Source organism: Dendrobates tinctorius, unplaced genomic scaffold (assembly GCF_039654945.1).
Source record: "Dendrobates tinctorius isolate UK_male_01 unplaced genomic scaffold, ASM3965494v1 ptg000030l, whole genome shotgun sequence".
NCBI lineage: Eukaryota > Metazoa > Chordata > Amphibia > Anura > Dendrobatidae > Dendrobates > Dendrobates tinctorius.
This window is the reverse complement of record NW_027361698.1, coordinates 44,900,051-44,915,013: the sequence shown is the minus strand read 5'-3', so window position 1 is coordinate 44,915,013 and position 14,963 is coordinate 44,900,051. Positions and strand designations below refer to the sequence as shown.

General features: G+C 45.4%; 1 protein-coding gene across 2 annotated transcripts in view; it reads right to left on the bottom strand.

The window, feature by feature from the left end:
• The window catches only part of PLK4 (polo like kinase 4), a 58,097-nt gene that overhangs the window by 23,109 nt on the left and 20,025 nt on the right, over window positions 1-14,963 (bottom strand). The window contains exons 9-10 of one of the 2 annotated variants that reach the window (XM_073572056.1): window positions 9,719-9,821; window positions 5,133-5,282 (exon numbers count right to left, since the gene is read on the bottom strand). In XM_073572056.1, coding sequence (XP_073428157.1) covers window positions 5,133-5,282; window positions 9,719-9,821 — 253 coding nt within the window. The remainder of the gene's footprint in view (window positions 1-5,132; window positions 5,283-9,718; window positions 9,822-14,963) is intronic. The other variant, XM_073572057.1, reaches the window with a different exon arrangement.

Here is a 14,963-nt window from a genome sequence, read left to right as displayed (position 1 = left end):
GTCGCAATGCGTCGCTAATGCAAGTCTATGGAGAAAAAACGCATCCTGCGGGCAACTTTGCAGGATGCGTTTTTTCTCCAAAACGGCGCATTGCGACGTACGTCTCACGACGCTAGTGTGAAAGTAGCCTAAGCCTCTCTGTTTAGGAGCGCTCCACTGTGATGTCCTCTCTCCAGTGAGCATTTTTCCTTTTCAACACCAAAGAACTCAAAGCTCCCCAAACTGCCCTTATGTTCCTTGGAAAAAATATTTAGAGACTTTGGATGGATCCCCAGCTTCCAGATTACCAGAGTCCCCCATATGTTCGTTAATTCTTAGTTTGCGGGTAGTACAGCCTATATATTTCACATTGCATTCCATCGATACATTTTAGCATACCTTCACGGTATGCATTAGTCATTACCGCATTTACGAAAGCCCGCTGCCGTAAGCCCGGTTCTCTTCTATGCTTTTCATGTAACCAAACTAATAGATAAAAGTTTTGAAAGTATAGGAGATTTGCTTGCAGAAAAAAGACAAGCATTAGATACAATTTGATTCAGCTGTCCATAACTATATAACATCGGTAAGTATTAATTAATAATCATTTTGGCCTGGCTATATGTGGTAACAAATACCGGCTTATAAATAGGTTTTTTTTTTATCTATTTAGCAGATCAATATGCGATTATTTTGCTACTGTATTTTTTGCCCTATCCCACATCCACTGTTGATAATCCTGTTTACATAGGCTACTACAAATGAGATCGCTTTCCTTACAATATTGTTCATTCGCTGAGCAGTTCCTCTTGGCCCCAATTATTTCCCCCACAGGCAGTCCAACAGTGGAATGTTTAGGGTGACATGAACCACTAGATAGTATTTACAGACAATTTCTTATGATAGGCAAGTTTTACAATTGTTTTGTATCCACAGGGATTACCGTATTCTTTGGACCATAAGACGCACTTTTTTCCTCCAAATTTGGGAGGAAAGTGTGGGGTGCTTCTTATGGTCCGAATGTAACATGTGGGGAGGGGACAGCAGCAGAGTGGGATCGCACTCCAAGGAGGCAAGAAAATGTCGCAGATGCAGGAATACGGCGTTGGGGAAACCATGTGGTCCCGATGCTTAAAGTGAAGGAATATTCATTAGCCGCTTCCCTGCCCACTTGTCAGCGCTGAGCAGTGGGCGGGGAGCAGCAAATGAATATTCCTTCACTTAAACAGCAGACCCACATGGTTTCCCCAGCGCCGGAATCCTGCAGCGGTTGGGGAGATCGTGTGTCCAGTGGAGAAGGAGGCGGCAGGAGCAGGGTGCCACAGGAGGGATCACAGTTGCATATCTGACAGCACAACGCGGGCTGAGTGCTCCCGTATAGGACCCGTGGTGAGGAACTGAAGAGGGCGGGCTGGAGCATCACATGACAGCACAAAGCCCTCCATCTTCATTATGTCAGCACAAGACCTCACTAGAAACAACGCAGCTTCCTCTTACAGGACCTGTGGTGAGGTAATAAGAGGGAGGGCTCTGTGCGGTCATGTGATGCTCCAGCCGTTCATTACCTCACCACAGGTCCTGTAAGCTGTAGAGAGAGGTACTTTCGGTTTTCTAGCTGGCTGCAGGACCTGCACTGAGCACAGCCTGTACAAGTAAGAATTCATTAAAAATTTAGTAATTACAACACATAAAAAAAGCACTCTTGCTACTCCTGTGGTGAACTATAACTCCCAGCATGCCATAGGATCTGCAGGACATGCTGGGAGTTATAGTTCTCCTATGAGATGGCAAAGCAGCACTCCAGTGTTATTTTTCAGTGCTGGAGTGGTGCTTTGAATATAAGCCCTGTGCCCCCATTCTTTTACTCACCCTCCAGCATCATCATATAGTACTTCACATGCACCACACTGGTCCCGCAGTACCATCTTCTACCCGTAGCTTCCAACATAATAACATACTATTATCCTCACCCACAAAGCTCTTCATGGCTCAGCACCACCCTACATCTCCTCCCTTGTTTCAGTATACCATCCTTCCTGTGCCCTCCGTTCTGCTGATGACCTGAGGTTAGCATCCTCAATAATCAGAACCTCCCACTCCCGTCTCCAAGACTATACACGTGCTGCGCCAATTCTTTGGCATGCACTTCCCAGGTCAATACGAGTAGTCCCCAATCCCCAAAATTTTAAGCGTGCCCTGAAAACGCATTTATTCAGACTGGCCTATCGCCTCAACACATTAACCTAATCCATCCCTGTGTGGCACAGCCAAAAGTTTTACCATAACCAGGTTCCCCGCATCATGTTCCCACATGCTTTATGCATCCATTAGCCCTCTGTGTTTGTACTGTTACACACTTAACATTATGGCTGGTCCAAACAATTAGGGCAATTGCTACCACCCACCTTTCGTGTCTCCCCTTTTTCCCTCATAGATTGTAAGCTTGCGAGCAGGGCCCTCATTCCTCTTGGTATCTGTTATGATCTATGTGATTATTGTTATGCTGTAATGTCTATTGTCTGTACAAGTCCCCTCTGAAATGTAAAGTGCTGCGGAATATGTCGGCGCTATAGAAATAAAATTTATTATTGTTAAATATTTTACCACATTTTTTGCTTCAAAATATTTTTTTTACCCTATTTTCCACCTCTAAAACCTGGGTGCGTCTCAGTCTGAAAAATACGGTAAATAAAAAAACTGATTTAATCTTACATTACTAACTTGAGAAGGTATCATGTCGCTTTAATTGTTTTCTTTAATTAAAAATGAATGCCTTTTGTAGCTTTTGATGATCTTAATACGCCCTCACATAATTGGGTTTCCTTCGCCAGCTGGGTGGAGATGTGTTCAGTTGTTGAAGGTCTTTTCATCATGTTAGGATTTCACTTTGTTCTGAGGTTATGAGTAGACGAGCACAAATTTTTCAAAATTCGGTTCCGATTATGATCGGCGGAGAATATGGTCTTCGCAATATTCGAACGTCATTTTAATCAATGGTAGATCAACTGAACAATTATGTTCGGAATCGATCGCCAAACAGAAATTCGGCTCAATTAAGGTACCAATATGGCATGAATATAGCAAATTCAGAGTCGGCGACCGATTCCGAACATATTCGCTCAACTTGTTAGGAGTAAGAAAATCACTTCATAAAGCAAACAATAACACCTTTTACTGGGACATTTTTTCTGTCTCTGATCTTGCCATGTCGGGTATATTTCAGTATTTCAAAACAACGCTTGTTTTCTTCCAGAAGTGCTGGATCGCCTGCCATCTTCTGTACTGCCATTAAAGTGGAGCCTGGATCCAGGCACTCAGCAGATGGGCAAGCTGGTTATTTTCTCTATATTTGAATATGCTATACCCTTCTTTAATATACCCTGCACAGAGATGCAGCTGACATTGTATATAACAATTAGTCTTTAACCTGTCATCTTGGCAAGCAATAAATTGTCAATCTGTAGGCAAGTAGCGTTACAATGTTGCCCGCCACCTTACTGAAAGTGCAGCTACAGGGAGAAAATGAGCTTATTTCCTCCTGGGAGCTGCCAGCTTTCAGTCAAAAGGGCAAACATGGAGTGACAACAGTCAGAGCTCACAGGACTGGGTCTGTAAATATGCCTAGGCAGTATTAGTGACAGCTCGCTGTCGATACATGCGCTGGATAGCAGGCTGACAATCAAGGTGATGGGGCGTGCTTACAGCTGCAGTACAGTGAGCGTTGACTGTACCCAATCAAGTTCATACCCACAAGACAAAGCTGGCGGCACATGGGAGGAAATAGGCTGATTTTCTCCCGGTAGCAGGGCAACATTGAAACTCTACTTGTAGACCAACCCTATATCTGCAAGTACATGGCATTTTCTGAGATGGCATGTTATCATTAAGGAAAGCATGTGCACAGCGGGCCTCAAAAATTTAGCTCCATCAGTCTCCCTTTGATGAAGATGAATTTACGATAAAAATACAGTCATGCACTTTGATGGAACTATCTCAAATGGGAATGATCATTCATTCTTCTTTGTAGCCTTACACAGGGTTATTCACTCACTTTTTTACTGGGAAAAATTGTAGTAAATACTAAAAAATGAGCCATTGTTCTGACATTTGGACTGTACATACCTTGATTAATAAGACACTGATGTTTTAAAGCAGGTGTTGAAAATGTCCACCGTTTGCATCCAAGCATGTGTGCACATGCTGGTCCATATTGATGAATGTATTCTGCAGGGCGTCTGGGGTCATAGCCTGAATTTCTCACTGTATGTTCTCTCAGAGTGCCTGTAATGTACGTGGCTTGTTACTGTACACTCAACCCCTCAAATGGCCCCAAGGAAAAATATCTGTCAATAACGAATTATCTTCTCTTAATCGGGCCCGTTCAATTCCTGAACGAGAGAGACTCTGTACGGGTCAACACGACTTTTCTTGGCTGCTCGCTGACAAGTGGAATACAACATGGAGGTTTCCTGGGAAAGGATGTGCAATGATTTACATGGAGATGCCAGAAATAGCCGTATCACATCTTGAATGGTTTCCCAGACATTTTCAGTCGTCCTCCTTCATGCCCATGTAATAATGTTCCTGTACTTTGCGACTTATTCACCAATGGCAGCATACACAGTTTGGATGGCAGATTTCAACCTCCGAAACTCACTTTGGTACCTCTTTAAGCACTCTGTTTTCAATAAGCTTTCACAATGAAAACACGCTCCTCCAAACTGTATCTGTACATTGTTAACAAATGAAGAAGGATTTTGGCAGGAGTGAAACGCAAGCAGCACACAAACTGTTAAACGTGCAGATGGCGTGCAGCACGTCTATGTCATCGTGGAAACGACCGGTGAGTCGAGGAGGTTTCACGTCGCTGAGGTTCATTGCATTCTCACTTCTGTTGAGCCAAAGTTTGGACAGTCCAAATTTCAGTACGGTCGACCATCTCTTTTAGAAGCTACAGCAATTTTTCTGGTTAAAGTAGCGAGTGCATCACCCTGCACATTATGATGACATTCCTTTAATCCAACATATCTAATAATAACTGTAATCTATTCTGAAATTTTACAAAACAAGTAATTGAAGACGGAGCTGGAATATTAAATAAGGAGATGTATTATTCATCTGATCTGACCAGTGTGTTGGAACGTCAGACTCACCATCATAGAAGCAGACCTCGACGTCAGCATTGGGGTAGTTCTCCATTAACATACATTTTGCGTATCTAGTGTAGTAGGTAACTTTTGGGGTTTTGGACCTTACAAGTTGGATGAACTTTGATGCATACTGGTATTTTTTCCAGTACTTTTCTATATGAAAAAGAATAAAACACGAACATAATGTTGGTAATACGTAAACCATCAGTCTGACCAATAGTAGAAAAAAGGGAAGAAAGTTCCAGCGCTAGGAATGGAAAATTAAAAATCCATTTTATTGTGCCAATGCATATTAAAATTCCAGCAGGTACAGCATATCAGTCGGATGACTGCAGAACAACGCGTTTCGACGCCTCAGGTCTTAATCATGTTCTGACATTAAATGCAACCAACTTCCTTATGTTGGATTCTCCCACCTCCAATAATCAGAAACAGATGTGTGAACTGCTCCAAAGGAGCTCCTGATATGGTAATGGTAGGAGAGCCAAACAGGATGGAAGGAAAAACAGTCAGTGTATGGATGGATTGTATGGATCGTTTGTTGTGTATTGGTTGGGGTTTTCTCATTTGGAGATTTATCAAATATTTTTATATAAAATAAAAAGAAAGAAAGAGAAAAGAGAAGGGAAAGGAGAAAGGAAGGAAAGGGAGAGGGAAAAGAAGAAAGGGAGAAAAGAAGAAAAAAAGAAGAGAAAGGGGAAGGGAAAAATTTTTAAAAAAGATTTTTTGGAGATGTTTTCATTTGGTTTTTTTTTTTTTTTTTTTCTCTCCTTTATATTAATCCCATAAATAAAAATATGATAAAGAAAGGAATGAGGAAAGGAAGAAGGGGTAGGAGGAGAGAAATAGGGAAGAGAAAAGACTGCTCTTTGATACAGTTCAGATGATGTGATTTTTGTGTATCCAGTAGACATCATACTTATTTAATGTGGATAAAAATTTCTCTTAGGAATTGTCCCTAATAATGATGGGATGATGTCTTGGTGGATACTGAATTTACCTATATATTTGATTGCGTGTTTTTTTTTTTTGCTTTTTTTTGTACATATCCTTTTGTAGTATAATGTATGGTACATTATTTATGGGACATGAATATGTGATATGTACTTTAAAATATGTGGTTGCAATTATTGATGTTCATATTCATCTTTTTTATTTTACATTAGGAGTTTTTATATCTCCTTTTAAAAGGAAAAAGGAAAAGGGAGAAAGAGGGGAAAGAAAGAGAGAAAAAAAGATAAAGTATATTATATATTATGCATGTTATTTATGTTATGTTGTCTACACTGACTGTTTTTCCTTCCATTCTGTTTGGCTCTCCTACCATTACCATATCAGGAGCTCCTTTGGAGCAGTTCACACATCTGTTTCTGATTATTGGAGGTGGGAGAATCCAACATAAGGAAGTTGGTTGCATTTAATGTCAGAACATGATTAAGACCTGAGGCGTCGAAACGCGTTGTTCTGCAGTCATCCGACTGATATGCTGTACCTGCTGGAATTTTAATATGCATTGGCACAATAAAATGGATTTTTAATTTTCCATTCCTAGCGCTGGAACTTTCTTCCCTTTTTTCTACTATTGATTGACTGCCTAGTCAAATCCGTGCGCAGGATTTGGATCCTATCAGCAAGGCAGTGCGGTGAGCTGGATTAATCTGTTCTTTTACTCCATCAGTCTGACCAAGTACCATTCCTTATAGCAGTGATTTTCAACCTTTTTTGAGCCGCGGCACACTTTTTATACGTAAAAAATCCCGGGGCACACCACCAACCAAAATGGCACAAAATGACACTAAAACAGTACAATTCAATACAATTCAAGCAGGACATGACTGCTGAAGACCGGCAAAATATCATTTATTATTCCACACATACAGCTCTCACGGAGTTCACTCTTGGGGGTTTTAAATCAGCTTCTTATCACCACAAGAGCTGCTTTTTAAGCCCTCAAGAGTGAAATATGCCTGGCAGAGGTCCTTTCAATAAATTATTTATTTTAAAAAAGTTAAATAAAAAAGGATAACCCCCTCATATATACAATCCCATGTAACCTCATACATACAGTCCCATGTATTCCCATATATATACAGTCCCATGTAAAGTCATACATACAGTCCCACGTATATGAGCCACATAATTATCAGCATATATTATATATATATATATATATATATATATATATATATATATATATATATATATATATATATATATATATATATATATATAGTATATGAGCTGGCGCTTGTACTCCAGCCTCATGGCCATAGTATTTCTCATTGTACCCCTTTATATTGCAGTATATGAGCCACATAATTATCCCTTTCTTTTAGTAATATGCCCCATCATTATCCCCTTCTTTTAGTAATATGCCCCATCATTATCACCTTCTTGTAGTAATATGCCCCATCATAATCCCCTTCATGTAGAAATTGCCCATTCCACTACCTCCATCATTTCCTTCTCCCCACCACCCCATTATTGCCCTCACGACAACCCCATCATTGCCCTCACCCCACCACCGCCTTCTTATCACCCCCATCACCGCCTTCTCCATTGCCCTCTCCCCATCACCGCCTTCTCCATGACTCCCATCATTGCTTCTCATCACATCCATCAACTCACCTACACACGCACACAAACACACACCTCTCACCTAGACACACACACACACACACACACACACCCCCACACCCACCCCTCACCGGCAGCTTCCTCTCACTGGCACAGCAGCCGCGGGGCTGAATGATGATGTCATCCAGCCGCGCCGCTGACTGCTGTGTCAGGGAGGAAGCGACACAGGAACACGGGACTGCTGCCTCTCCGACCCGCCGCCCTGCTTGCCTCCACATGGCTAATTTGCATCACATGTAAATTAGCCATGCGGACACGCGGCACACCCGACCATGTGTCGCGGCACACTAGTGTGCCGCGGAACACTGGTTGAAAACCACTGCCTTATAGTATCAAGATTATTAATTTAATTATCATTATCAATATTAATTTAGTAAAACATAAGAGCAATTATATTTAAAATGGATGTCTGGCACCACTACTTCAGCCTTAAAAGTTGAGCCGATACTTGATGGAGCACGACCACGATCTGTAGGTGTTGTGCATCAGTAGCATTCATTCAACAAAGACACGTTCACGATACCCAATGATCGCGCATGCGTTGTGGTTAGGAGCCTACCTCCAACTCAGAAGTGATCAGAGGCAGACAGACAACCTTTTTCTGGGGGCTTTTGAGGATTAGGAAATCATGGCATTATCACACTTTTCCATGGTTTGCATCTGGTACTGCAGCTCAGCTCCATAGAAATGATAGCGTTTAAGCTGTAACACCACAGATGTGGCATGGTTTTTATTTATGCCACTTTTCAATATAATTTTTGATTTTGCACAGCAAATAATACTACAACTATCATGCTGCAGAATGTTAAAAGGGAACCAGTCACCAGTTTTAAACTTTCTAAAAATTTGCCCATCATTCTTAAAAGCAAGATTTCCTACAAAGCCTTTAAACTCACATTGGTGCCCGTACATGCCTCTGAAAAACTATTTTATTCATGTCCTGCGCTGCATACAAACTGTCTGATCCGATGGGCGATTCCAGATTGTACTCAGTGCTGCCCCAATCCCTTCAGATGCCAACTCTTCTATCTACGTCTAAGTGGAAGACTTCTCCTAGGTTATTCACACAAGTGGAAGTCTGGCGCCTGCGCAGTAGTGAGAGAAAGGCAAAGCGAGGTCATGTAATGCGCAGGCACCGACTTCTCTTCTACGTCACCAGTTTCCTGGCTGTTCAATAGGGCCTGCGCAGTTCTCTGATTCCACTGACCAGGCACAAGACTTTTAACTCTGTGTTGATGACGTAGGACATATAATAAAGAGGTGGCATTTGAAGGGAGTAGGGCAGCATTCAGCAAAATCTGGATATGTCCATCGGACCGGACCATGAAATTTGAATGCAGCTCGGGACTTGATTAAAACACTTTGGTTTTTTTTTAGAGGGATGCAGGAGCACCTATGAGGGTATAAAGTGATTGTAGGAACCCTGTTTACATGCTTATAAAAGTGATTGGCATGGTTTAAGGTATACAACAGGTGACAGGTTCCCTTTAAAAAAATGGCTTAGGTTAGTTTCACACTAGCGTTACTAGGCGTAGCGCACGGCTGCCACTAGGCTCCTCCCCCTCCGGTCAGCTCCTCCTCTGATCGCACGATGCTGCATGCGATCAACGTACCCTATATTTAGTGTTGGGTACGCTGGTCGTGTGCTGGCACACTTTTGCCGGCGCATCCGCCCTTTTGGCGCTGCGCCGACGTGCACCAAACGCACTGTGCTGCATTTTTGTGCGCACGGCGCAGCGCTAAAAGGGCAGATGCGCCGGAAAAAATGTGCCAGCGCACGACCAGTGTACCCAACGCTAAATACAGGGTACGCTGATCGCATGCAGTGTCATGCGATCAGAGGAGGAGCTGACCGGAGGGGGCGGGGGCAGAGCTTAGCGGCGGCCGTGCGCTGCGCCCAGTAACGCTAGTGTGAAACTAGCCTTAGAGAGGATACCAGAGAGGTCCATTACCTGGCAAACTGTCAAAAGCATAACTTAACATGTTTTCAGGTGGAGATGGAGGACGATCAACCAAAGGAAACCCCTTGCCTTCATTTGGAAGATAAATATAAACCTGAGAAAAGAAAGTAAAGTACGGTAAGTTACATATAGTGGTGGGGCCATGCAAAACCAGTGAGGAGAACAGTGCCCTGAACCACAGAAACACCAAGAATCCTAGTCAGCAAGCTTGATTAAAAAGGAACAAGTTAGCAATATTTTCTTTCCACGAGACGAGGAAGTGCTGGATAGTGCAGTGCAGAATATTTCACTGGATATCCATTTCATCACTATATGGTGCACAGTAGTGCAGAAATTCGTATTTTATAAATAGGCAAACTAAGCTCACAAGTCCACAGGTGGCCGTATCAGCGCACCTGCTGTCCTCCGCGCTTCTTTGAGTCACCCCGCCAGTGCCACTCTCCACAACCCGAATGACAGTCAACAAAGGCTGTTCTACAAGTCGTCGCCTTTGCTTTCCACTGACAATCAAGTAGCGCAGAGTGGCACCAGCAAGAAGAAGCAAAGCGAAGCCGAGAATTTAAAGTGCACAGATACGCCCACCAGCAAGGTTTCGAGTCTAAATTGCATAGAATTAAAATGCAACTTTCATGCACTAATGTACAGAACACAAAATAAAGGCAAAATAGGTAACCATGGAAAGGTTTTACACTGCATTACCCAAAACTACCTCTGCTAGCCTAAGGCAAACGTCCCTGAGAGATTCCCATTAAACATCAGTTTATATGTAGAAGTTGCAGTGATTACAACACTAAGGGTGTAATATAAATAGGAGCCATTTCCATTACAAGATCATGTGCCTAGTTTATACTGTCACATTGGGTCAACAAACTCCCCTTAAAATTTTGAAAAAAAAAAAAATTTTTGTGTACTCACTGTAAAATCTCTTTCTCTTAGCCTTTAATTGGGGGACACAGAACCGTGGGTGTTATGCTGCTGTCCACTAGGAGGCGACACTATGCATAATCTGAAAAAGATTAACTTTGGCTCCTCCTCTGCAGTATACACCCCTGGACGGCGTCAGCCTTCTCCAGTTTTGTGCAAAAGCATTAGGAGGAATATACCAGAAACATAACCATGCCTGTAAAAAAAGGCTACTATAAAACAGGCTCAAACAACAATATGAGAACCCAACCGTAACAAACGGCCCGCAAGGGCACCAGGGTGGGAGCTGTGTCCCCCAATTAAAGGCTAAGAGAAAGAGATTTTACGGTGAATACACAAAAATCTCCTTTACTCTGTCGCCTTATTGGGGGACACAGAACCGTGGGACGTCCTAAAGCAGTCCCTGGGTGGGAAGCAGTGGACGAATATTGTGCTGACAGTCCCCTAGACTTGGGGTACTGCCGCCTGCAGGACCCGTCTACCAAGGCTCGCATCCGCTGAGAACTGGGTATGCACTCTGTAGTGTTTTGTAAATGTGTGCAGGCTAGTCCAAGTGGCTGCCTTACACACTTGATGTGCTGAGGCTTGATGCCGAATGGCCCAAGAGGCCCCTACCGCCCGCGTAGAGTGTGCCGTGATACCGTCCGGAAGGGGAGAATTGTTGAGGCGGTAAGCCTCTTGAATGGTGGACTTGAGCCACCTAGCAAGGGTGGCTTTGGAAGCCAGCAGGCCCTTGCGAACGCCTTCTGGAAGAAGGAAAAGTGAATCAGACTTCCGGAAGGGAGCAGTCCTAGACACGTAAATACGCAATGCCCTGACAAGGTCAAGCGTATGCAGAACCTTCTCTACCCTATGAACGGGAGCCGGGCAAAGAGACGGTAGTGATATTTCCTCATTGAGGTGGAAGCTTGACACGACCTTCGGAAGGAAGGATGGTACTGTACGGAGAACCACCTTGTCCTGATGAAAAACCAGGAAGGGTTGTCTGCAGGAAAGAGCTGAAAGTTCAGACACCCTGCGTAGCGAGGCGATTGCCACTAGGAAAACCACTTTCTGTGATAGAAAGCGGAGTGAGACCACCCTAAGGGGTTCAAAAGGAGGTGACTGTAGTGCTGTCAAGACCAGGTTGAGGTCCCACGTCTCCAACGGACGTTTGTAGGGGGGAACCAATCGGGAAACCCCTTGGAGAAAAGTCTTCACTTGCGGCTTGTTAGCAATACGCCTCTGAAAGAGCACTGAAAGCGCTGACACCTGGCTCTTCAGCGAGCCCAGGGATAGCCCGGCGTCCAGGCCTGACTGAAGGAACCCGAGGACCTTTGGAAGAGAATAGGGAAGTGGAATCTGCCCACGAGAGCCGCACCATGTGAAGAAAACCTTCCAGGTACGATAGTAAATCCTGGCTGAAGTTGGCTTTCGAGCCCTGATCATGGTTTTAACAACGTCCGGTGAAAAACCTGCTTGGGTCAAAACCCAGGTCTCAATGGCCACGCCGTCAAATTGAGAGCCCCTGAGTTCTGGTGGAAGAACGGGCCTTGTGACAGGAGGTCGGGACGTGTGGGGAGACACCAGGGAGCGTCTGCTGTGAGTTGCACGACATCGGCGTACCCTGTATGCCTGGGCCAGTCTGGAGCGATCAGAATGGTGGGAACACCCTCTTGTTTGATCTTCCTCAGGACTCTGGAGATCAGGGGGAGGGGTGGAAAAATGTACAGAAGCTGGAACTGGTCCAGTCCTGAACCAGGGCATCTGCTCCGAGCGATCGCGAATCGCGCGTCCTGGCCATGAAATTGGGAACCTTGGCATTGAGATGGGATGCCATCAGATCCACGTCCGGGGACCCCCAACGATGACAGATCTGACCGAAGACTTCGGGATGGAGAGACCATTCCCCCGAGTCCATTCCTTGTTGGCTGAGATAGTCGGCTTCCCAGTTGTCCACACCCGGAATGTGGACCGCGGAGAGTACCAACCTTGCAGCCTCCGCCCATTGTAGGATACGCGTTACTTCGGTCATCGCCTGGATGCTGCGGGTGCCGCCTTGATGGTTCACGTATGCCACTGCCGTGGCATTGTCCGACTGTACTCTGATATGAGAGTCTGCCAGCAAGTGATGGAAGGCCTTCAACGCCAGGAAGATGGCCCAAATTTCCAGGATGTTGATGGGCATGGTCGATTCCCTTGGTGACCACCTGCCTTGCACTCTGTGATGTAGGTGCACCGCGCCCCAACCCATAAGGCTTGCGTCGGTGGTCAAAACCTTCCATTGACCGGAGAGAAAGGATTTTCCCCTTGCAAGCGAGGTTGGCTTGAGCCACCAGTGCAGGGACCTCCTGGTGTTTGCTGATAACCGGAACTCCCTGTCGAGGGAGAACGGATTCCTGTCCCAGGACTTGAGGATGGCCAGTTGAAGGGGTCTGAGGTGAAACTGGGCAAATGGTACCGCCTCCATTGCTGCTGCCATCCTGCCAAGTACTCTCATGGCATACCGGAGAGATCTGGGGTACTTGCGGAGGAGTGTGTGAACTCCCAGACGGAGAGCCAGTGCCTTGTCCCTGGGGAGGATCACCAAACCCTTGGAGGTGTCGAATAGCATCCCCAGGAAGGTCAGAGACTGACTCGGGGTAGTCGAGGACTTCCGTAAATTGACTAACCATCCCAGGCGCGTCAGAGTGTCGATCGTGATCGAGACGTTGACCTCGCAGTCCTTGAGGGTGGGGGCCTTGATGAGAAGGTCGTCCAGGTATGGAAAGACTACTATGCCTCTGGAGTGCAGAACATCCATGGTAGCTGCTATGACCTTTGTAAATGTTCTGGGAGCCGTGGCCAGACCGAACGGGAGGGCCACAAACTGGTAATGGTCTTGGTTGATTGCGAATCTGAGAAACCTCTGATGGGCGGGAGCAATCGGTATATGCAGGTATGCGTCCTGTATGTCTATGGAGGCAAGATATTCTCCTTTTTCCATAGACGCAACGATTGACCGGAGGGATTCCATGCGGAAGTGACAAACTCGAACGTACTTGTTGAGTTGCTTGAGGTCTAGTATGGGTCGGACGCTGCCTCCCTTCTTGGGCACCACAAACAGGTTGGAGTAGAACCCTCGGAAGCGCTCTTCTGCTGGGACTGGCACTATGACTCCTGCTCGCAGGAGGGAAGAAACCGCTTGACGGAAGGCCTGAGCTTTGAGCGGGGATTTTGGAGGGACAGAGGGAAAAAACCTGTGCGGTGGGCTGGTAGTAAACTCGATTTTGTATCCTGAAGACACTATTTCCTTGACCCACTTGTCTTCTGTAATAGGCAGCCAGACCTGCTGAAAGAGTAGCAGTCGTCCGCCTACAAGTGGGGTGTCTTCCAGAGGGCATGAGCCAGGACGAGGGAAAAGTCTGAGGTATTCTCCTTTAGGTTTTGCCTGGCTTGCCTTTGATTGCCAGTTCCTGTCCGGCCTCTGTGCCGCACGTGTGTTGTCCCTGCGGGGGGAACGATTACGGTTTTGTGCTGGGCGTGAGACGGACCAGCCCGAAGAATTCCGAAAGGATCGGAAACGAGATTGATTACGCCTTTTAAACGTGCGTTTTGGTCTTAGTTGAGGGAGGGAAGTACTTTTGCCCCCGGTAGCATTGGATATCATTGTATCCAGTTTTTCACCGAAAAGACGGCCACTGAAGTACGGGAGATTTGTTAGGGACTTTTTTGAGGCCGCATCCGCTTTCCATTCTCTTAGCCAGAGAATACGCCGGATTGTAATGGCGTTTGATGCTATTCCCGCTATTCCTCTTGCAGAGTCCAACGCTGCAAGGACCATGTAATCTGCCACCACTGCAATTTGCACCGCCTGGTCCGCCAGCTGAGAATTTGAAGCTTGAAGGCCCTTTTGCAATAGAGCAGCCCAAGCCATGATGGCCTTGGCTGCCCAAACTGAAGCAAATGCGGGAGCCAAAGAGGCACCTGCCGCTTCAAAGATTGAACGAGCCATGCGTTCGACTTGTCTGTCTGCCGTGTCCTTGAGGGTTGAACTGTCCGGCAGCGAGCGAAGCGTTTGTGCTGCCAGCCTAGAGACTGGAGGGTCCACTTCAGGCGGATCTGTCCAATCCTTGGTGTCTTTCTGTGGAAAGGGGTATTTTGCTTCCAAATATTTGCTATTGGCGAATTTTTTCTCAGGCTGCGAAAAATGCTTAGGATTTTTTGAAATTCCGGGTGATTAGGGAAGACCTTCGATGGTTTCTGAACACTTTCAAAGGAAATCTTGTGTTCTGGTGCTTCCAGGGTTGGATCTGAAATGTCCAGCACCCGAAGGATGGAAGAGACGATATCC